The sequence below is a fragment of the Rhipicephalus sanguineus genome, chromosome 4, assembly GCF_013339695.2.
Source record: "Rhipicephalus sanguineus isolate Rsan-2018 chromosome 4, BIME_Rsan_1.4, whole genome shotgun sequence".
In the NCBI taxonomy this organism is placed as follows: Eukaryota; Metazoa; Arthropoda; class Arachnida; order Ixodida; family Ixodidae; genus Rhipicephalus; species Rhipicephalus sanguineus.
In genome coordinates, this window is record NC_051179.1 from 62,258,761 (window position 1) to 62,281,624 (window position 22,864).

The window sequence follows — 22,864 nt, forward strand, 5'->3', positions numbered from 1 at the left end:
CGCGGCAATATTACGTAAAATCGTACACAGACGCCTTGGTTCCGTGCGGCTTGTGGACATGTTCGACTTGTTCTCCTAGCTTTTTGTCCGCATGGATATCGCGTCTCCTGGAAATCAGCTGCCCCCGATGACGCAAGTCACATCCCACTTCGACGTCTTTGGGCAGCAGTTGTACAGGAGATGGCGCGAGTGTGTGGATGTAAGAGCCACCTGACACAGCGAACGCTCTGGTTCTACAGGAACATTTTCTTCGGTCTGTAGACAGCTAGCAGCCTCCTTGTGGCGAGGCGCTTTACGAAGTCTTTCTAAAGCGCCCCGTTCGTGGATTTCGAGTCATCGGTGTAGGCGTAACCGAGCGAATGATTGGCACAGGAGATGGATGATGAAAGAGAGGAACCGAAGACAGCTGCGGAGACTGCGACAGCGGCGAATAGAGTGAGAGGAGAAAATGCGAGGGAGTTACATCATAAGAGCGAGAAGGAGAAGGAAGCGCCAGCGCTCGCTACGGAACCACTGCGTTCCCGCTTTCTACCAGAACAGTGAGCGAGACACCCAAATAAGTGCTTCGTCTAACGCTGCTACCAGGCGGGCAGCCCGAGCAGAAGCTCAGCACCACCGACACCTCTGCGCTTGAATTTCGCATTTATCGTAATCGTCGGTCGTATTATCCTTTATTTGTAACGCGCCTCAAGTGTCAGTGTAATTCTATCCGCAGCAAAAAAAAAAAAAAAATCCTGGGGCACAAAGTTGCCGCGACAGATTGAAAACGGATTTCCTTATAAGTGAAGTAAGTTTACCATTTTTTTTTTCACTTTTGTGCGTCTCCACCATCGTCAGCACACCTATGCATTGAATACCTTCGTTACTGGAAAATGATTGCATGTACTCTAAAAAAACATGGCTGATCCCTCCGTCATAGGAATCGGTATAACACGAAAGCGAAAATTGCACCATCTCCCGCTCAAGCGAACCATCTCCCCGCTGCTTCGCATCCACACATGGTTCCCTTTAGCGGGAGGTGGTGTAATTTATTTTTAACACGAAAGTGTTTTATGCCAGGGTCCACCAAGACTTCACTGACGTATTTCCGTCATGGAAATGGCGTCGAAAAAATATACACGATTAGATGGCAAAGAAAAAAACGTGGCTGATCCCTCCGTCATAGGAATCGGTATAACACGAAAGTGAAACGTGTCTTCGCAGAAGTAGTGCTTATTGTGTAGTGATATATGAGAGCTTGTACAACGTCTATTCGTGTTTGGCAGCTATAGCACCGTTTGACGTGGATGCACCCGTGTTGACAGCATGTCTCTATCGCGACGACTAACGCCCATGATCATGATTAAACCGTTGTGGTAGCTGACGGTGTGAACATATATTTGGACACAGCGAATCGTGAATCCCGCGTAAGGATGATATCAACAAGCTCATAATCAACACTGGTACCCGGTATGCACTTCTTCAAAGCGTCGTCAATTAAGGAGAGAAACGGCACGGTGTGCGCTTTCTAGTAATGGGCAGCCGACGCCTGTGCTCATGCATACATAACACACACTGCGCTCCAGCAACACGGGAGGTAGAGGTTCGTAGCCTGAGCCGCAAACGCGTGCGTCCCGCTGGTTTCTGTCTCGCAGGCGCTGCTCTCGCTTCACCAAGGCACGACATTCGCCCGTCGAAATCTCGTCCTTTCTGCAACGCGTATTGCAGCAGTTTTGTTAGCCGGTGCTCTCGCAATTGAAGCAGTCGGCGGCGGAGAAATCCTGTTGGTGCACGTGGAAGCTGCACTACTCCGATGAGCCGACGCACGCTAACACGAAGCGAAAGGCAAAGAAAGACCTTAACCAACGTAACTGCGTCAAGGGTGCCTCGGCGACGCCAGCGCGGCCAGTCTACCTCTCTGGTATCGAGACGCTGTAACCATGACCTCCGATATCGCGTGCAATCTCGGAGTAAGCGCTAGTAAGTGTCGATCGTGAAGCATTACTTCTTTTCACATCTCACAGACGGCGGCACCACCCCGCTCCGCCCGCCGCGAAAGAGAATGTGTGAAAGATATAAGGCGCGTTCGCACCGTGTCTCGCATCTCCCAAGTTAGCTTGGTCGGTAGGGCGCCGGGCGCTTGCCGTCGCGGCCGCAAGGTCGTGGGTTCGATTTCCAGCGGGGTATCTTTTTCTTGGTTTTTTTTTCTTTCTCACCCGTTGGCGTCCATTTTATCAACGTCATATCCGTGACGGTTGTACTTGGTGGACCCCGGATAAAACACTTTCGTGTTAAAAAAAAAAGAGCGAGTAAAAAGGGAGCTTTTTTTTGTCCCACAACAATAATCATGATTCAACTAGCTTGCCTTCCCTTGAATTATCGCCACGCGTCCGGTAACCGAGGTCACGAACGACACTCGCGTTATCACTGTCACACAGCATTCTTAACAGGATAGTGGCGAGCGCCAAGTTTCCAAGAAAGGAAACGAACCAAGCCAGGTGATTATTGTTGACAAAAAGCGTCATAATACAGACTGCCCAACAGTTCATGAAAGGCAACTAACCGATTGATCATATTAAACGGCGCGCATGTACAGGAGTGAACATTGAATATAAATTTGATGACAATTCATGTTAGCTGCCTGCGCAAGCGTTGTGGTTTCTTCGGATGCGCTTTATTTGGAATTGAAACAAAGGGAAAACGGTGTTCGGAGGCAGCCTCGCAAATCTCGTCAGCCATCGAGAATTATCCCTTAAACAGCGAACGGTAGTACTGACGTTGCCTACAACTCGAACACCCAGAAACTATCTAATGCAAAACAATTTGTTCGCGAACACTATTACACCATGATCACCTTTCTGGAAGGTACTTTGAAGTCTACTTTCGAATGTGCACCTAAATATGTACCTAAGTGTACTAAGAGTACATATCACTTACGGTTCAGCTAACGCTTCAGCCGTTAATGTGGCCGCAGCGGCACTAATAATCACCTGAAGGTGCAACCAGCACTGCATTCCGCCACTCATCGCACTTGCCACGCGTCACGAATCCGGTATTTCACGTGAAACTTCTTTTTGGTGTCAGTATCACTTATGACTGTAACCCCGAGTTGCCACACCACGGTGCACAAAAATGGTCCCACTTGCAGTTGCCTAACACGTAGGTTACACTAAGTGTTACCACTTGCTTCACATGTAGTGTAAGGATACGTATCCTGATACCGTGTCTCGCGTGAAACTCATATTTTCGGCTGTCATTTCATTATTGCGTGTACGTTTGCCAATACGCGTGTGTTATCCGGCCCATAAATGTACGAGTAAATTCTAACTGTTTGGCAAGAAGCTTGTCGGTGTTCTCTTTTTTTTTTTTTTTGCAAATAACGTTGTGCATAAAAATTACTCATCATGGTCACACCTTCGTCAGCAAGAGCTTCGCGAGGCTGTAGTGATTGTTGACTGCCGCCAGATGCAAAGAGGTGTAGCCATCTCCTTTCTTCGAGTCCACAAGCTCCGGCTTTTTGGAGAGCAACCTTTCCATCGCACTTTGGAAATGAAAAGAATAAAAATGTCACTCAGAGGAAAGATCTATGTCGCTTGATGCGTATGTGTCGCGATTAGCAAAGCGGATTCAAGTGCCACACTTTCATTCCAACAGGTAAAAGACGTACTCTGCAAAGAACAAATTTTAAGGTGAGAGAAATCACGTTGACAGTACTATTGCTACAATTTTCGCATTGCACATCAATATAGATAATTGAAAACGTTATTCCTGCAGCGCTGGTGCCTTGTTCAGTGGCACTGCGTCATGCAGCTGCGGAAGAACTATGGCGGACGTCTTAAGCATATGTGTTCGTATTGTCGAAAACTTCTAAGTCGGGGACAAGAGCTCAACCCCCAATTTTTTCATGTGCGGCCTAGCTTTTGAAAGTTTAGCTAATTCTAAGGCGATAACCACCGTAACATAACATTTGCCGTTTCTTCTGCGTGCATGCTGATAACCCCTTATGTAACACTCTGAACAGGGTCTTTAAAGCAATAGCATGCACTGAAATGAGCGCATCCCAACACGAGCGCGTGGTAATGATTGAGAATGAAATTATATGAAAAACCACACGCACTCCGCGGTTAGTGGCTAAACAGGGCTGGTAGGGCTCGAGAGCTGGGTGTCGATCGAAATTGCGCCAAAATTACGATCAAGTCGAAGGAATTCACCCAGTTTCAGAACGTCAATTCCCTAACCAGGGAGGTTCAGCTAGATTAGAGGCTTTCATATATACCACATGGCCTCAGTTAAGGTAAACTGCACGAAGTCGTCGAGCACTCGTTACCTTCAGCGCCGAGTCCTTCGGAATGATTCTGTTACCGACGCTTATTAAATAAATAAAATAAATAAAGCAGAACTTTTTACCGTTGATCCTGAATGAATTCGCACAACTCCTGCGCAGCAATATATATGTGCCTTCAACATATCACTCAACAGCTAATCTACGCGAAACATTTCAATCGCGCAAGATTATGCGACGTCATTGGCTCTAACCTATTTACCGAGCATCGTACCAATTAGTATACATAACTAACGTAAACGCCCTACGCATCCTCCAGCAACTTGCCAAATCAATAGTGGGACACTTGAAATATATATGTCATATCAACTCGCCCAAGTATCCATTTATCTATACTGGGAACCGTGCAATAGGTCGCGGGAATGAATAGCTCGACTCTCCGACCTACTAGACGACTCCACACAACCGTACACAAGGAAGCTTCGCTAGCTGGGCTAAAGTACTAAGTATGTACACGCATTCCTCGTAGACATGCGTTATGCGATTATCGATCTACCATCTCGAGTGAATGCGGCTTTCGCGTCCTTGCTACCAGTGCTGCGTACAGAAAGTCGATGCGCTGCATTGACGCCGTGACGTGGCCCGCAATGCAGATATCCCAATCGTAGGCGTTGACGCATAAGCGTTGCTGAGGCGAAGGGCAACCACGTCTGGATCGCATACCACGGCGACCATCGACCAACTCCGAGAGGAAGACTACATGCGCGGCACAAATGAGCAGAATGCTGCAATAGTCCGAAGTGGATATTAATGTTAAGGAACGCAGGTCATTCCGTTGGACAGTGACAAACAAGACATGGTCACTTAGTTGCCCTCGAAGTCACTGTGTACGTGTTCAGCGTCCATAGTACGTCAGAGTTGTAAAGCAACGCGACACGAAAGGCTAACGTCAGTTCCAGTGGCAAATGGAGATATTAAGAGGTTGCTCGCGGCCTGTTGATACTTTAAAAAAGATTTTTCTGCGCTCGAAGAAACGTGTGTATCGTGCGCGCATGCGCATTCCTGAAATATAGGTTTTGTCGCTTTTGCGCCACAGCACCCACCACAACTAAGCTAATGGTTAAATATGTGCTTGATTCCAGAATGGAATTATCTCCCAATAACCAAGAAATAGCTGAAACAGGGGCTCTTAATTTTGAAAGTCTGCCTTTTGGCATATGAAATAAGGAATTCTCGGTACATGATCGTTGTAGCGGATAGTGCAAGGCGAACAGGAACACGGGAATTGTGTTTTGTCGGTTGATGTTATGTCCCTGTTCGTATTGGGCTGTTCAGTACGAAGGTTATAAGAAAACTTACTGTACGTTTCCTTTCAAGGCAGCATGATGGAACACGTTGAAGCCGCGTTTGTTCTTCACCGCAAAGTCGACGGTCTGGAAGTTCACGAGCAGATCAACGATATCGTTGTTCCCAGTTCTTATAGCGTCATGCAGAGGTGTGTCTCCGTACTCGTCCTGTAGAAAAAAAAACGTAATAATTAGAAAAAAGTCGCATTTTCGCCGCAAGGTCGACGCAATAAACGCGATAGCAACAAATGGGAAGGTCATACGTAGAAAGGCTAGCAGCTCATTCCTTTAGCAAACGTGGACGCTGCAGCAAGCTAAGTGATCTTGGTGCGCTCTATGTGATGAGAGCACAACACGTGTAAAGCAAACTTTGTGATGAGAGCACAGCACGTACAAAGCTCCTCCCTCAAGACGTAGACGCACGAGCTCAGGCGCCCATGCCCTGTAGGCCAAAGTACAAAGCCGGGGGAGCGCAGCCCTACTCCGGCGAAAGACGGACGGGGCGGCGCCCTTTAAAGCGCACTATTTTGCCCTTTGCACCATTTAGCGGGTAATAGTGAACAAACCTTTGACACGCTGAAGGACCTCGGAGATCTGCGTACCGCCAACGGTAAATGGTGCATATAAATAGCTCACTGTTAGTATGTTGGAGGATGTATGCGTTAGTGGCCGAATGGATTATGCATCGCGACACGGAGTGCGGGCTCGCAGGTTCGAATAATGCCCGGTCGCGTGCTTCAGTTTTATTCTGGACTATTTTGCTTTGTGGTATATATATATATATATATATATATATATATATATATATATATATATATATATATATATATATATATATATATATGTGTGTGTGTGTGTGTGTGTGTGTGTGTGTGTGTGTGTGTGTGTGTGTGTGTGTGTGTGTGTGTGTGGAACGGCACGGCGGCGCGGACGGCGACGCCACAAGTCCGCCGCGAGTGTCAATATGACTGCTATCGCAATAAAAGATTACAAGAGAACAAAAACGGTGACACTATATTAAGTAACTATTGCCGAGCATCGAATAAAACATCCGATTACGAACGCCGTCTCCTTCTAAAGTGCATAGCTTAAGGTGCACGTAGAACTCCATTTGTGCTGTGTCATTCGTCTTTAAAAGACCGCGTTCAAAATGTAGAAGAACCAGGTGGCACTGCAATTGCCAGCTAATTGAAACCCGAGCAACAAACTCGTTCTTACCTGAGTGTTGACGTCTAAGTCACTAATGTAGTTGGTCAGGACGCGCACGCAGGCTACAAACTCCTTGTTGACCGCAACATGAAGAGCCGTGTACCCTTTCTTGTTTTTCGCATTGATATCGGCACCAAAGTTTACTAGCAACTCCAGTATGTCTGGCTTGTTGCTGAAAGAAAAAAGTAAGAAATCCGTAGCATAACGAACCGGCATTCTGAACGAACAATAAAAATCAGTGCTATAGAGATAGCGGCTAGCCTGTAGCCAAGCGCTATCATTTTATAGAGTGAGCCATTGTTTGAGAAGGCCGGTTTTAGTATATATGGAAATTTAGGACATGAACTTTAGGAATTTAAGCAGCTGAATTGTATTTGTATTCTTGTGTGGTAACTGTGCGACTGCTTGTGAATCCTTAACAAAAGCTGTTCTTTAAGGTCTTTTTGGTGTTTTGGTAAGGCTTCGTTAATCACCAAATGTTTTCTTTTGTTTCTTTTTTGACGCGTCAATGCCGAAAAGTACAGCCGCGGCCCCGTCTGTGTAGAGCGCGCGAGCAGCCGGTTTTTGCTCTGTGGGGCGACACCTTGAGGCAGTTTCGGGCTCTGACGTGGTGTGTCAGGAGCATGCGCGGCCTAGTAGTCAGGCTGACCACGTCAGAGCCCGAAACTGCCTCAAGGTGTCGCCCCGCAGAGGAAAAACCGGCTGCTCGAGCTCTCTACACAGACGTGGCCGCGGCTGTACCAAGTAACCAGCATGTCTTATAGTACTCTTTAAATCACAGAGCCGATTTGTTATGGGCTGGTGTCGCACTGAATAGTACCGTCAATAAAACTACTATTACTCTTTGGACGCGTGGTCTTTTCAGTTTGAGTCTTACGTACTTGAGCATTATGCGGGCAGGTGGCAGGCCCACCATTCCTCCTAACGCGCCAGGTTAACCTCCTGCCCCTTCCTTTTCATCTATTTCTCTCTCTCTAACGCGCGAACCTTCAAAGAACAAAAGCACCGCGATAAGTTACCCATAAGCACCAAAATGCAGCGCCGAGTCTCCATCCTTGTCTTTTTCATTCATATCAGCACCGGTGGTCATCATCATCCTGACCAACGACTCGTCACCCTCGTGGCAGGCAACAAGTAAAGGTGTAAGCTCAGATTTTACCATTGGGCCTCCGCTGTCCTGGACAAGAGAAGCAGAGTAGGTCGGCAATATTAGGGTCACGCTTCATTCGTTTCTATATAAGCGGTGAATATGTCGACTTCGTGTTTATTGCAATAGAGTCTGTAGAGTCACTCGAGGCGCCTTCGCAACATTACGAAAGATGAGACGTGTGTTTGGTTGCAAAAAATAAGAGTCCCAGTTTAGCCATAAGGGCGAAGGAATGAAAGTTCACTCCTTTAGCAAACGTGAGCGCTGCACAGGGTGAAGTGACCTTTGGGCTGTCTATGGATTCAACCAGGGTGTCGGAACGAAACGTTTTTCGTTTCGGTTTTAGTTTCGTTCCACCGCAAAAAGTTCCGTTCCATTTCTGTTCCGGAACGACAAAAAAAAAAAAATGTTCCGTAACGGTTCGTAACGGTTTTTTTTAATGGAAAAATTTGAAGTTAAGGTAATCATAACGAACATTGGATTTTTGATGTAGTTACTTGCCCTGCTCTTAGGAAAGTGGGACAAGGGTAAAATACGTTCTTCAGAGGAGCAGAAGTAACTCTACCACGAATTTCTACCACCTAGCACAAGCCAGTATTAATTTCAAAGTCATAGTATTTATTTTCTCAAAAGACAAATACGAATTTTTTGGTGGGCTCAATGCTTTGTGTCAAGGGAGTGAGCAGTATCTCAGAAGCAGCACGTCATTGAGTGTACTCTCTGATGTGCGAGACCACTGTTCTGATAAAGAGATCGCCAGGTCTGCGCGACACACGCAGCAAAGTCACAACGAAAGCTGGAAGAGCGGACTTTGTAGAGCCCGATGGAGAGTCTCTTGGGGCAATAGTACAAGTACACATGCAAGGTACCCACTACGCCATAAATGATCCCAATTCTTCTGAAGTAGTGAAGTTCTCTCTATGCCATTTTTCGTCATTCTTCGGAGTCTCGTGGTACACGCTACACATTTGTAAGGCATTATGTGCACTTTGTGCTGTGACTGATGATGACAAAGAATTATGGCTGAGCACTGCAGTGAGTGGGAAGCAGTGTGGCGGAATGGGCGCCTCCATTCTATTTCAATCCCATTGCGGGGAATTAGAACTTGCCGCAATTCGATTCCTTTCAATTCCTCGGAATGAAAAAAACTTAGCCCATTCGCACTCCGGGAATGGCCGGGCAGTTCAATTCCATAAGAAAGACATCTTGATAATTTTATTGAGTTAAGAATGAACGCCCCATAAAGCTGATGTCATCAGATGCATTAAGAACTGCAAGAGTATGCAAAACAGGTTACCAAGGTCGAGGGATAGTAGCTTGGTTACATATCTCGTGCAGTACAACCACCCTACTAATTCCCATAGGGGCAGTTCTCCCGCTACCTATAGTATTTGCATGGTCAGCATGTTTGAACGAATGGTGGTGTTTTAATATTGTTTATGCTTAAATGTGTTAATGCTAAAATGACGACGTAGCTTATTTTTATGCTGACAAAAGTAGTATTCAAGAAGACTAAGCAGTTTTGCCACGCGTCTAGAGCGGTTGTGAATATGGAGAAAAATAAGATTTCGTTAATAAGGAATAAGACCCTCTAGATCTGCTGGTATTAATTGGAACAGTGCACCGCTCGGGCACCTTGTGCCTTTGTATCGAATATGGAACACTGGGCCGCACTGCTCGTCAGCACTCACGCTTGTGAAGCGCTCCTCGCAAGCATAGAAGCACAAGCGTGGCACTGTGGTAGAAGACCCGCCTGCCACGCAGAGGGCGCGAGTTGAAATGCCATCCGATCATAAAAATTTGTTTCTCGTTTATTTTTTTTTATATCACGCGATAGCGGTCACGGACACCGGCGGCGGTGGACAACTATGGCGCCAAAATCAGCTGTTGTGATATCATAACAGCTTTCGCTGTAACAAACTTCAGCGCCGAGAATGCCCTCTCTACGCTGGCCTGCGTGACAGGCGCGCAAAAATCCACTTGCGTTAATATAAACATCTCTGGTTGCCACTGTTTTCGTTTTTCGCACAATTTCAACATATCTTTGCTTCGGAATTCCTGCCTGAGGTATGCGCTAATACCGTACCCTGAGATATGCTCACATTGCACGAGCTCAGTTGCTCCGGATTGCGAAGTTTTCTCGTGAACCGAAAAACGATTGAAAAAAATTTCGTTTTCACTCCGAAACGAAATAATAGATAAAGTTTCGGTTACGTTTTCGTTCCGGTCCAAAATATCGTTTTTTTTTTTCGTTTTTCGTTTTCGGTTTTCGTTCCGTTCCGACACCCTGGATTCAACAGCCAACTTTGCGATAAGAGCACAACACGTACAGAGCTATAAGCCATCTGTTGATCCCCTCTAGAGATAAGCGCACGACCACAGCCGATCACGCCCTGTGGCACGCGGCCCCCGTTTCGATCCCAACTTAATGTAAAGTCCCTCTATCTTTCAAAAGTAGCGAAAGGTCTTGATCCAGCCGCCGCGCCCCGCGATAGGTCAGTTGGCGACACGTGACCTTCTCGCCTTCGCGCCCCGCCCAAAGGGTCCAGCGGTGGCAGCGCTGTGCCTGCGATAGGTACGGATCACTGAGTTTTCAAGCGTGGAGTTGGGCGATTTTAGCAAGTAGAGAGTACTTCACGCGCCTTTGTCACATTGTTGTTGCAAAACTAGAAGCGTTTATATGTGCCCGAAGTTGAGTGGACGCAGGTGCTAGTATGGCGGGTTTATATGCCTTCGGTTGCCACACCGCGCGGACTGAAAAAAGCTTTTCTTTTAGGGGCGAAGCTCCTAAAGCCGTGGGTCTGTCCCTCCTAGCTCGTACGTAACCGCCTATGCCGCGCGTATGTGCCAGTGGTGATGCCAACGAAGCAGCGCGAGTGTTCTTGGCACAGCGCAGGGACGAAGAAAACGTTGCAGTTCTTTCTCTGATCGATAAAGCGTGTTTGTTTGTCGTGCTCCGTGTCCTCGTCGATCCCACGTCGTTACACTGGTGGAGGTGCGGGGTAAGCTTCATGCTTGGCACTCCATCGTGGAGCCGACAATCGAGCCCGGAATCGCCACCACGCGTCGAAACACCGGTCCACCGATTCAGTCGCCGTCTGCTAGTCGCCGTCATGACCATGTACCTCGCACCCAACCTGTCTATCGGGGACGTCAAGTCGTTTATAGACGCTGCGTTACGTGACTACCACAACAAGTACAAGAACCGTCCGTTTGTGCTGGTGGGGACTTCAACGTGGACCTCATTGTCAATGACTGGATAGTGCAGCACATGCTTTCCAAATACGCACCCAGATGTGTCCATATGCAACCTACCACGATCCGAGGGACGTGCATAGAATTAGTGTTTGCAAACTTCCCACTGCAGCCAGTACAAGAACCTCTCTCGCTTCATTTCACGAACCATAAAGCCGTCATAATGAAGGGACCTCGCAATCCAGCCGCCATGACAACGACGAAATGAAAATAACAAACGAAGAAACGAAAAAACAAACGAACAAGAACAAAATAAAAGTTGATTTTGTATAATATACGCACAGTCTTACGTCTTTCTAATGATGTAATGGGCGAACTTTCACGGGAGAGTTACGGTTTACCGATGATCTCCCCCACTCGAGCTTCGCCCACTTAAGGCGCGTTTACACTAGAACGACACGACACCGATTTCGGTCTGCCGACTGTCGCCGGGAGTGTCTTTTGTCGTGCCGTCGTCCTATTTACACTGAAACGACGCCAACGATCGGCCGATCGTCTATGAAAGACGCCGTCCACGTCTTATCGTGCTCCCAGCCTCTCGTCGGCCGATTCTCTTGTCACACAGAAGGCGCCCACAGCGACACCGACTAAACTTGCGCGCGAAAGTTGAAAACGGGGGAACACCTGCAGCTCATTTCGGCCGTCCTCCCTCCTCTACCATTGTCCCTCTCGGGGTAGCGGCGCGGCCCCCGCCACCCCTTCCGGCGTCGGGGACGGGGGTGCGGACAGACAAAGGGAAGCAAAGAAAAGGCGTCGGAGGGGTGCGCGAGATGCCCATTGTCAAATGCCCGAGTATGTCGAGGGGGATCTCCCCCAAGATCTACCCCTTCGACGTTCGAAGCAACGACATGGGAAAATTTTCGCTCGGCCACCGATCTCCCGAAGACCGCCCGACGACACGTCGGCTGATACGTTCTGCTGGTGTTTTTGGTCTGCCATCATGTTTCACTACTACGACATGCTGTCTTCGGAGGCGTCGGCTTCGTTGTCGGCCTAGTGTGACCAGACGGTCCGGCGACATCGTCGGCGGGTGACTCGTCGGACGACCGTCTGCGTCTGCCTCGTGTCTGCGTCGGTGTCGTGTCGCTCTAGTGTAAACGCGCCTTTATCGTTCATTCCGGGGATATGGCGTGATTTTTTTTTTGCGTTCCTCGCGGTGACAAAAATATATGCTGAAGGAAGGTATGGCCCAACAAAATCAGTCGCAAGAAATTTTTGCCTGCAGAAAACACCCGACTATGCGAAGTACGTGATTTTTTTATGGTTATAACTTCATCTTTTGTTCGTGCATATACATGAGCATTACCTCAGCAAAGCTATTATTGCTTCGGCATTCTTTATGCCGTATATTTGTGCGCAGTAGTCAATGCAGAGTCACACCCCGTATCTCTAACATTAAATAGCTCGGAACCCAATACAGCTGCCTTTTTTTTCTCACCGGGGTGGCTTCAACGCTACAAGCTCACAGGGAAGCATTTGGGATTAGTTTTTTGCCACCCCTTGCCGTGTTTTACCGCATTGCTGTGTGCGAGGTCGATTAATGCTTCTCGTTGAAGCATTCCGCGTGATGTTTTCCCTAGAGGACCGCAATGCTTTTGACAAGTTCGAATAAATAATACCGCAAGACACTGGGAGGAAAACACTGAAACCACATATGCTGCACAGAACGTCTTTGCTAATTTGCCAAGGCAGAAGGAACAGAAGCAACCATGTAAGCGAATGAGGGGGGATCAGTGCTCACAACAAAACTTCCAAAAAAAAGTTTGTTATGAATTCATGCAAAATCCAGTTTTTCAATAAGTGCTCTTTTATTCTCCTGCATCTCTATAAAAAGCCACCTAACTCAGCTTTTCTGGTTGCAGTCTGGTTTAGGGCCTGTAGGTGTATATATACCCCAGATTTATTTGAAATTCAACTGGGTAACATTGCAAGATACCTTTATATCTGCGGGACACGGAGGCGGCGGGGGTAGTAAAAGGGAGACGGCTTTTCATAAATGCACGTCGTTAAAACAGTCAAACATTAAAATGGGCGATACACTAGTGGGCATGCTATATTTCCTAGATCTGGAGAGGTATTCAAGTCGCTGATATTCCTCAAATGCAGTGCAACTGAATTTGTGAAATATCACCCCTTCTCCTAAGTAAACCTCTCAGAGTATAAACAAAATAAGCTTAGTTAAAAATACCGTGTAACCGTGGTAAGACTTCCGAACGCTGACAAACACAGCCACACGAATAATAGCGCGTATTTCGTGCTACGCACTACAAGAGCGCTAGGTGCCCGATGAAGTTTCCGAAAGTACCAGTACGCTCACTATCTGCCTATCTTATTCGAACTAAAGAACAAGCACTTTTAGCTCACCCAAATACCACCTCTACTTCAAGTTACGCTGAATGTCACAATATGCGAAGACAAAAATAAATGCCTTGCATGACAGCTGCTGTTGGGAACCCGCTCGGAACCTGCTTTAGGAAACGCACGCGTTTTATTTCAATGTTTAACGTGCTCCGTGCTCTTTAAAGTTATTGTCCCTCTAGTTTGATCATTGATGTGCATCTTAGGCCACAGATGTTATAATTTAACGGTTCAAGCTAGCACCGAGTTCGGTTTCAGGCGCCCGCAATATGCACGGGAACGAGCGGCGCGTCGTCTGCTATCGCTGCTCCTTGGACCCCTCGAGAGGGCGCGCGTGAAGTTGTCGCTACCTTTAAAAATACAGGGACCTTAACTTAATGTAGAGTTACTGTATATGCTACATGCGCGGCGCAGCGCCCTGACTCAGTGTTGCGAAGTTGCGACAATGACAGGATGCTGCGCTCCCCACTGCACGAACCGACAAGAGCACGGAAAGGCCTTCTTCTCGATTTCATGTGGCAAGTCTGTCTCCGTCGTCCGTCGCCGTCTCAAGTGGCTGCCGCGCATGAGACGTCAGAAGCCGGCGATAACGAACAGGATATATATCGCTTCTCTCTCCACCGGTCAAAGGTTGACTAAAAATCGAACAGGACAAAACGGGACAAAACGGTAAAAATATGCGCGAGTGACTGTGTGAACGAGGCGATGTGTATGAATATGAACCTTACAGGTCTATCAAAACAGCATGATTCATTCCGACCACTGTGCGGCATAAAAGTTGGAAGCATGACCGAGTGTTTTATTATATGCCACATCTACCTAGACGTACGAGAAATTCTCGTTAGCTTGCGCTATTTGTAAAACACAGTGATAATTTTAGCACTTGTTTCTCGATTCACTTAATCTTACAGTAACTCTAACTTAATGCGCCGCGACGCGCCATCTCGTGATTTATTAAACAAGCATCTCCGACGCCGAAGCGGCTCAGAGATGCGCGCACCACCAGCTGTAAATGGCATCTATCAATAGCTCGTTGTTTGAATGCTGGAGGACGTCTGCGTTGCTGGCCGAGTGTCATAAGCGTCGTGCCGCCGAACGAACGGTCGCTGGTTCGATTTCGCGTCGCGCGCTTCAGAAAAAAAAAAAAAAAAATATATATATATATATATATATATATATATATATATATATATATATATATATATATATATATATATATATATATGTAAGGCAGATGACGGCGACTGCAAAAACATAATTTTTATCGCAATTAAACGAAAAAGCCGAGTGAATGGAATGCACCATCACGCGACGCTCAATCTAATCTGCAGCTGGCACGCGAGTGGTGCGCATGAACACTTCTTTCGCTACTCAGCAGTGCATACATCGATCTCAGCAGAATGGAGGATACACTTCAAGCTTTGAGCAGTGAACAATGTCCTCTTCCCTCTCTCTCACCTTATGCACCATCAAGCTTTCGTGAGGTGGTGGTGGTGGAAAACATTTATTGAGCTATATACAGCGAGAGGTGTGGCAAGGGTGAGTCGGATGGGCCCACCCCTCACAAACACTAGGAGGGATCCCTAGTCCGGTATTCCTGTAGCTGCCGCGGCGGCCTGGGCTCTAACCACCAATGCCTGTTGCCAGTGCTACTCCTCGCGAAAACTCCCAATGCAGTTGTCAAGGCACTGTTTATGCTGCGCAGGAGTACCCACGCATGCTGTGTCCCGCCAACAGGTCATTCTCACATAATCCTTATGGAATACTCTCTGAGGAGCTTCATCCTAACGCTAAAATTTGCTATCACATTCTATCGAAAAAAAGAAAAAAAAACTGCCCTTTTGTTTCAGTCATAAAGTGTGCAGGATTGCAGCTTTGGAGTCGAAATTTTTCTGCTCAAGGCAACTTACCTCTGTAGACGCAATTCCAAATAAATCCCGCATCATGCGCCGAAGGGTAGCCGGCACCTCGATATCCGAGTCGCTGGCTGGTAAAGTAAAATACATATGAATAGAAATTAACATACAATATATGGTGTACTTTAAATTATAAACGGGGTAATATAAATCTTGTCGTAAACCTTTTAGTTGTTGAGGGTGTGGTTATAATGCATTTGATCGAGTAGAAGCTTTCGTACAGAAGTTCCACTGGGAATTCGACTTTATACTATCACAATTTAGTTCACGTGCTGTATAACGGATTAAACCTAACTCGGTGTAACAAGCGGGTGACTGAACTTACCGGAAAGGTAAATGGCGGTGATAATAGAGCCCTCGTGAAGATCGCTGTGTACGATCTAGTGTCTATAGACAGGACTTGGCCATGACGCGATCAAAACGTTTCAAAAGACATTGGAAGAAGACGAACCTAGGTAACTAGCACCGTGCTAAATAAAAAAAAAACTGGATCCATAATTCCCGAATAGGGTGCATGTATTTGCAATATTCGTTCAGAATCACCGGGAAAAATATGAATATCGAGGTAACTTCGCAAGTAAGGAGTATTGTCTTCCTCGTGGCAGCAAACATTTACAAAATGATACACAGTTTTAACAGCTTCTATTGACGAGTTCGAGTAAAAAAGTATTTGTGCGATTCGCTGCCTCATTCATATGAGTGTTGCTGATTCTCTATTAGCGGTATAGGGCCTAGTTCCTCGAATGCGCATCAAAATAATTGTTTTTATTGTGCCGTTGTAGTGGCAATGAGGAAGCAAATACTAATTTTTAAAAACTCTTTTGTAATATATCTGCACAAGAAACGTGGTAAATAATTGTGTCAATCAAACTCTGTTTTTTATATGTTCCGCTATTTCGCGCCAGTTTGTCTTCAACAATCTTAGCAGTTGGGCACAGTATTTTAGCTTAACATCTTTAACTACTATAACCGAGCCGCAAAGGGTTTCAACCCAAGGGGTTGCTGGGGTACACGCCATACCACCGCAGTCAAGATGATTTCCTCGCAAAACCTCCGTTCTGGTTACTCAGAATGCAAGCGAAGTGGCAAAGTCATACCGAATTTTAACTTCTCCGGCACTTCTGTGCCATTAAAACTACTGCTGCTTGCTGAAGCAGAATCGCGAGTTGGGCTAGTTGGTGGATGTTCATCGTAAAATAACTGACAGCGCCACGGGTTCCTTCTGACCGTGTTTAACCCGGTGCGCTGTGAATTATTTTACGATGTACTGCTACTTGCCCAATGTGAGCGCTTAAATAGGCGCATGTTAAGGGTACCAGTGTGTTTCAGTCCCCGACTGCCAAACACAGATCACACCATGCCCTCTGCCTGCAAGTAATGTGCTAACGAAACGCATTGCACGTTTTTGTAGACGTACTCAAATTGGTCAATTTCTCTGCAAGTGAAGGTTACGAATAGGTTACGAATAACAAAGGTTACAGGGCGTTATACTAAAGTGCCGTGTGTGTCTATGTGAGCCTATATTTATCCTGTCGCTAATGTGCGGTGCAGGAAAACCTACTGAAGATGTGCTACCAACAAGCCCGCATCGCATCCCTCGTGAACCATTGTAGCGCTGTCGTTTCGAACGCGGGATCTGGCATCGGCATCTCTCGTTTACAACCTTTTCAAGCGAGCAGTGGTAGTCGATGCACAAGAGTATAAGAGCACCCAAGGTTATTTACATTCGTACGAGACCAAGGTGTCCGCCATGCTTACATTCCGATTCATCATCTGACACTGCCTCCGCAAGGTCAGGGTTGAAGCACCAATTGCGTCCGTTGCGAAACTTGACTGTAAGGTCGCCATCGGAGTCGATGCTGGCAATCGTACCGATGCGCCCAAGTTCCTGAAAATTACCGCATATAATGAACTCTTTCAGAGTGAAGATGCCCTATGTTGGATAGCTTTACTACTTGAGGATATATTTATACTGTAGCCAGGTCCGTATCAAGGAATATTTTCGGGGGGGGGGGGGGGGGGGGACTTGCTGAAAACCTTCACTACTTGAGAAACACCCATTTTCATTATATATTTTTGGTAAAAACACCTAATTCACCAAAATTTCGGGAGGGGCTGGGCCCTATGTCGCCCCCCCCTGGCTACGGGCCTGACTGTAGCTTACATGTCTATGAATCAAATATTGAATTAAACATGGTTACCAGAATGGTAAAGTACTGTCACCACTTTGAAAGTTATCACACGATAAGCAACAAGAAGAACAGACATAGACGTGCGCAGAGGGTTCTTCAAAAAGGGAGAAAGAGGGGGGGGGGGCAAGTTTCACCGAAGCAACCCCCCCCCCCCTTCCCTATACTGGTCGAGTCTTGTAGAAAAACAAGCTCCGAAATGGATGCAAAAATTAATATTAAGCGAAGACGTGAGAAAAGACGTTCTTATCATTACGGCCTGGTATGGACCCTGGCATTGCGAGGATGAAGGTAAAGGGACCGACAACTGATTTTTCTCTACCCAGTTTTTTACGACGCGACAGGAAGCTTACCCTTCGTAGCGTTTGTAGCTGCAGTGGTTTATCCTAAAAGCACGTAGTTATTTTATAAGCAGTATTTTTCGATCTGAAAGGCTCCAAACACGCATGAAGGCTTGCTCCAGCAACGCTGAGAATTGATAGCGATGCCGCTAGCCCTTGTGAAAGCTGTAGTTGTTCTGCTTTCGCAGGAGTTACTGTAACTACGCTTAACCACCTTTATTTTGAGCTTTACAACCATTTTTGAAAATAGCAAGCTGTTACAATGAGATTATGTGGCTTTATACACCTTCTCGGTATTTGTACAGCGTTGTTAGGGTGGCTAGAAGGGGAGGTGTGCTGAGCGCGGCGGCCAGCCATAGGAGAGGGTGGTACTCTTTCGCGTGATCGCCGCTAGGGCACATCATAGCGCTACCGTCTGGGGCGCCGTCAGCGTTTCCGCGGAGAGAGGCTAATCCGGCTGTCAACGCCTGGCCTGCGGTTTGTAGTTGTGTAGTTTGCTGCGAACTGTTGGCGTGTGCTGTTGATTCATGAGTGCTGTGTGCTGGCAAAGATGCCGTCTACCTTAAAGAAAAAAACTCAGCGTTGGTGCTTCGTGCCAGGGTATGATTCCGGCTACAAATCTTGTTCGGAAACAGTGTCCCTTTTCCATGCACCGACTTGCCAAGAACTGCTCTTGAAGTGGGCACGCACCATTCCGAGGGCTGACAAACCGCTTCAAGAGAATTCCGCTGTTTGCGCAAAGCATTTGGCAAACAGCGGAATGAATTACAAAAATCAAAGAAATGAATGACAAAAAAGAAAAAAAAAGCATTTCGACAGATCCCACGCGTTGTGGTAATCGGTTTCATGCGAAGCAATCAGCGAATACTTCTATGCTGTATTTTATGGGCTTTAAGCCAAGCTTTACGAAATGGATCGACGTGTTCTCGTGAGTGTAGTAGCGGTGTGCGCATCGTGGGCTTACCAGGCACGTCCACAACATCGGCATTTAAAGGGTAACTTATGGTACGACGTAACGTCAGCCCTCACGTTAGACCATATACGTCAGCATTATCGAAACTAATTAAGTGCACTTTATGGTGCAGTCATGTGAATATCACACGTAACTTTTGTTAATGTATTCGTCCGGGGTCGAACAACGTTTCAATACAGCTTGTTGAATCATATGAATACAAATGTAATGTTCATTGGACTGCTATAAAAGCGAAGCCGACACTGGAACCACCGGCATTAATCTGATATGACGCATGTATCGTAGGAGTACATATGTAGTTTTATTGCTTTCTTGTAAAATTTATAACCCGCACCATAACCACAATCTACGTTGCACCGACATTACGCCTGCATGGGCTGTTTTTCCAAACCAGTTTATAGACCTGCCGTGGGTCTGTGGTAGAATACCTGATTGCCACGCAAAATACTTTGGTTCGATTCCTGCTGGGATCCTAATTTTTATCCTTTTCATTCGTCGGGTCAACGCTGCCGACGTCGGTTTTTTTAACGCTCTCGCATTTAAATTACCAATGTCGGTTCTCGCCGCCGCTGGGTTATATAAACTGTCAATCACCTGTGGCGCATACCCGTACACAGTGGCCCGTGGTAAACGGGTATGTGCCACACGTGTCTGGAGGAAAGGATTTGACGACGCACTCGACAGGATTTCCACGTTATTCATATCATGGCCCGACAGTCATATTCGTGAAATTCTCTTACCCTCCCATGCCAATTTTGGTCTACACCAAGTTAATGCGGCGATCATGAGAGCACCCAGACGTAGGCGGCTAAGATAGATAGATACGTAGATAGAAACGCTCAAAGTGCCAAAGGTTCGCTAAGAAATGCTTCGCATTTAATAAAGCCTTGCGTGATGCGAGACAAGCCACGAAAACGATCAAGTGCATTCTGTTCTACACAATAAAGTTTCTTTACCTAGTAACATGTTGCATTTATTTATTACTTATTTGGTTTCTGAATTGAGCCTGAAAAGACTGCCGAACGTTGTGTTACCATGTATGCCATGGACTAATCCCGATTCTGTTGGCGTAAATCAAGTTATCTGCTTTCGCACGTAATGATCGAGGCGCACGAATAAAATGATCAGAGCGCATTGGAGCATAATTAAGCCCCGCTCTCCCAGTAGTAGTTGCTTGCTTTCCGTCGGAACATAACTCGGCTCTGTACCCCGTATTTCAAAACCGCATGATAACAGTAGCGCAATACAAGCTGTGTGCTGACCAAGGAATTGCATTATCAGCTAAAGTTTCATATAATTTGGTAACGCATTTCCACTGAAGCATTCTCCCTGCCGAGAACGGATAACGGCCACGTTCGCTGACGGCGCCCCTGACGACAGCGCCGCCCCACGGCATTCACGCGAATGGCGGCCAACTTTTGCCGCCCGGTCATCACACCTCCCCTTCTAGCCACCCTAGCGTTGTGTGCGCCTGCGCCCAAGGTTGCCTGCGCCTATGTCAAGGCTGCCTACGCCAAGCGAAGGCAGCGCCACTTTGTTGCATACAACTAACGCAGGCCTATATGAACATTTTTATGGAGTAATATCTTTTAATATAAAGAAATGAACAATATTTCAGTATAACAGAAAAGTAATCGAACGCGTACACCAATCAACGGTCACGTGACCGGCTTCATCGGACCATTTATCATTTTGCCGCCAGAGGCGCCAAAGGTCATTTTTCACGACTTTCAATGAAGAAATAAAAATATAAATCCACCTCTCACGAGATAAACAGGGTTGGTTTGAGTCAATGCGACGAACAATCTTTTCATCAGTGCAGTCATCCCACTTCATGTTCTGGGCAGTTGTCGGTCCCTTTAAGTAAACAGTTCTTAGAATGCAACATCTGGAGTCCTCGGCCGTCGTTATCGTCTAAAACCAGCATGGTCATAACCATGCACCTTAAACAATGACGCTACGGGTCCTACTAAGTAAGGTATGCGGCCGACTTGGCGCCCTCCTGAGATGATTAGGGGGGAGGGGTGTTCCCTATGTCCCCCCCCCCCCTATTCGCACGCCCGTGAGTACAGAAGAACAGGAGAGGACGAACAACGGTGTTTCACTTTACTTCCCTCCAGGCACGTAGCCAGGATTTTTTTTCGGGGGTGGGCCCAAGGCCTAATTGTTCGAAAGAAAGTATTTCCATGGCAAAAATAAAACAAAAGCTGCCCGGCAATATAGAAAGCCGGACGAATTTCGCCCCCCCCCCCCCCCCCCCTTGCCTATGTGCCTGCTTTCCTCTTACCTTTCGTTCTCTTGTATTTAGTGTCTGGTACCCGTTCTATCCCGATGAGCTTTTTCCAACTTTCCTGAATTTCATTTACTTCTACTTTAAGGGAGCCCTGCAACACCTTTTTCAGCATGGTCAGAAAGCGCTGCCGATCGGTTGTCGAGGCTCCCGAGAACACGCGAGTCAAACATTATAGCGCGGCACGCAGCCTGGGATTTACAATAAATTCTCAAAGGCAGCTAAAAATCGCTTCCTCTTCTCTCGACAAATGATTCTGTTGACTCAAAAACACTGCGTCACTGACCCAAGTTTCACGCCATTGCCTGATTTGAACATGGCGCGCTCGGTAGTTACTGTGGTCGCCGCGGGAGGTCGTCAGTTGCTTGCGCACGCTATAATCACTGGAAAATTTCAGAGTACCGCAAAGGTAGGCTGCACGCGGGCAACATTGGGCGTCGGCGGCCATTTCCCTTCCGGACCGTCCGGCGCGTTGGTAGCGTGTGTTGAGAAGTGACCGATCTTTTCGCCTCGATGCCGTGTTACGCTCGGCGTAACTGGAATATGTGTGTGTCTGTTTCTTGGAAAGGATATCAGAAGTGATTTCAAGTCATCGACAGTCATGAATCGACTGCGCGGTAAGCGGTGTAGCTAATGAAACGTGCGGCGAATGTTGCCATGTGCTCGCGAACTTTCTTCGTGGCTTCATCGGTCTCTTTTTGTTTCACGGCCGGGTGTGTTCGCAAGGTCCGGAGCTGTAGACATAGTTGCATTAGCGTAATGACCGTGCGAGATGCCATTCACTTCGACACTTGGTGAATGTTGACTGTTTGCTCTAGCTTTGCAGTCGGTGTTCAGGTTCACTTCATAGCGCATTCGAGAACATTATCGAACATCGAGAACATTCAGCATTGCGTCCTTCGACTGATCGCTGACGCACACCTTACTTGCGCACCATGCTTGCTGTTCAGCTAGGTGTTATCTGTAATAGAAGTGGTGTGTGTACGGTAAGTGGAAGTTGTGCGTGAAGTATTTGTCTCGGTTCGGAACGCCAGCAGCCGAACGCATGGGCGAATCGGCGTGCGGTAGGTAAGGTGCACCTTATTTTGCGAATACGTTGTCATTTCCTAACAGATACGAAAAAAATACGCCATCAAAAATGATTGACGTCACTACTCAGTTGTTTCATTTCCTATTTTTTGTCTCCTTAATATTCCCAACGTTGCAGTGCATTTGCAAATATTTTGCTGTGTTCCGACAAAGTTTTTTTTTTGACGTTGCCAGCGCGTAAACAGCTGGGGTTCGGTTTCTGCACTTTAATTTCAACATTTTTTTTTCGTAATGCACTCTTGTTAAAACTTCCTCGGCGCAGTGCTTTATGTTATTTTGATCAGAAATAGCACATCCCGAAAATATTTAACGCGCATGCTACTACAACACAGTATGTATATAGATCTAGGGCTCGCATGAAATCGATTCCCTCAATGCGTGGTAGGATAAGCCGATTTGTTTTTTTGCTGTGGCCATTTCTCACCCACTAAACAGTACTGTAAGTGTACGCTGGGCGCAATGCAGCATTAGTCACATTTTTTTTGAAAAA

The 22,864-nt window shown here is 46.7% G+C and overlaps 1 protein-coding gene across 1 annotated transcript in view; it reads right to left on the reverse strand.

Annotated features, from left to right (window-relative positions):
* The window catches only part of LOC119390083 (E3 ubiquitin-protein ligase MIB2), a 66,920-nt gene that overhangs the window by 20,936 nt on the left and 23,120 nt on the right, over window positions 1–22,864 (reverse strand). Inside the window, exons 8-13 of the mRNA XM_037657621.2 lie at window positions 17,251–17,380; window positions 15,487–15,563; window positions 7,836–7,993; window positions 6,826–6,988; window positions 5,621–5,775; window positions 3,394–3,520 (exon numbers count right to left, since the gene is read on the reverse strand). Coding sequence (XP_037513549.1) covers window positions 3,394–3,520; window positions 5,621–5,775; window positions 6,826–6,988; window positions 7,836–7,993; window positions 15,487–15,563; window positions 17,251–17,380 — 810 coding nt within the window. The remainder of the gene's footprint in view (window positions 1–3,393; window positions 3,521–5,620; window positions 5,776–6,825; window positions 6,989–7,835; window positions 7,994–15,486; window positions 15,564–17,250; window positions 17,381–22,864) is intronic.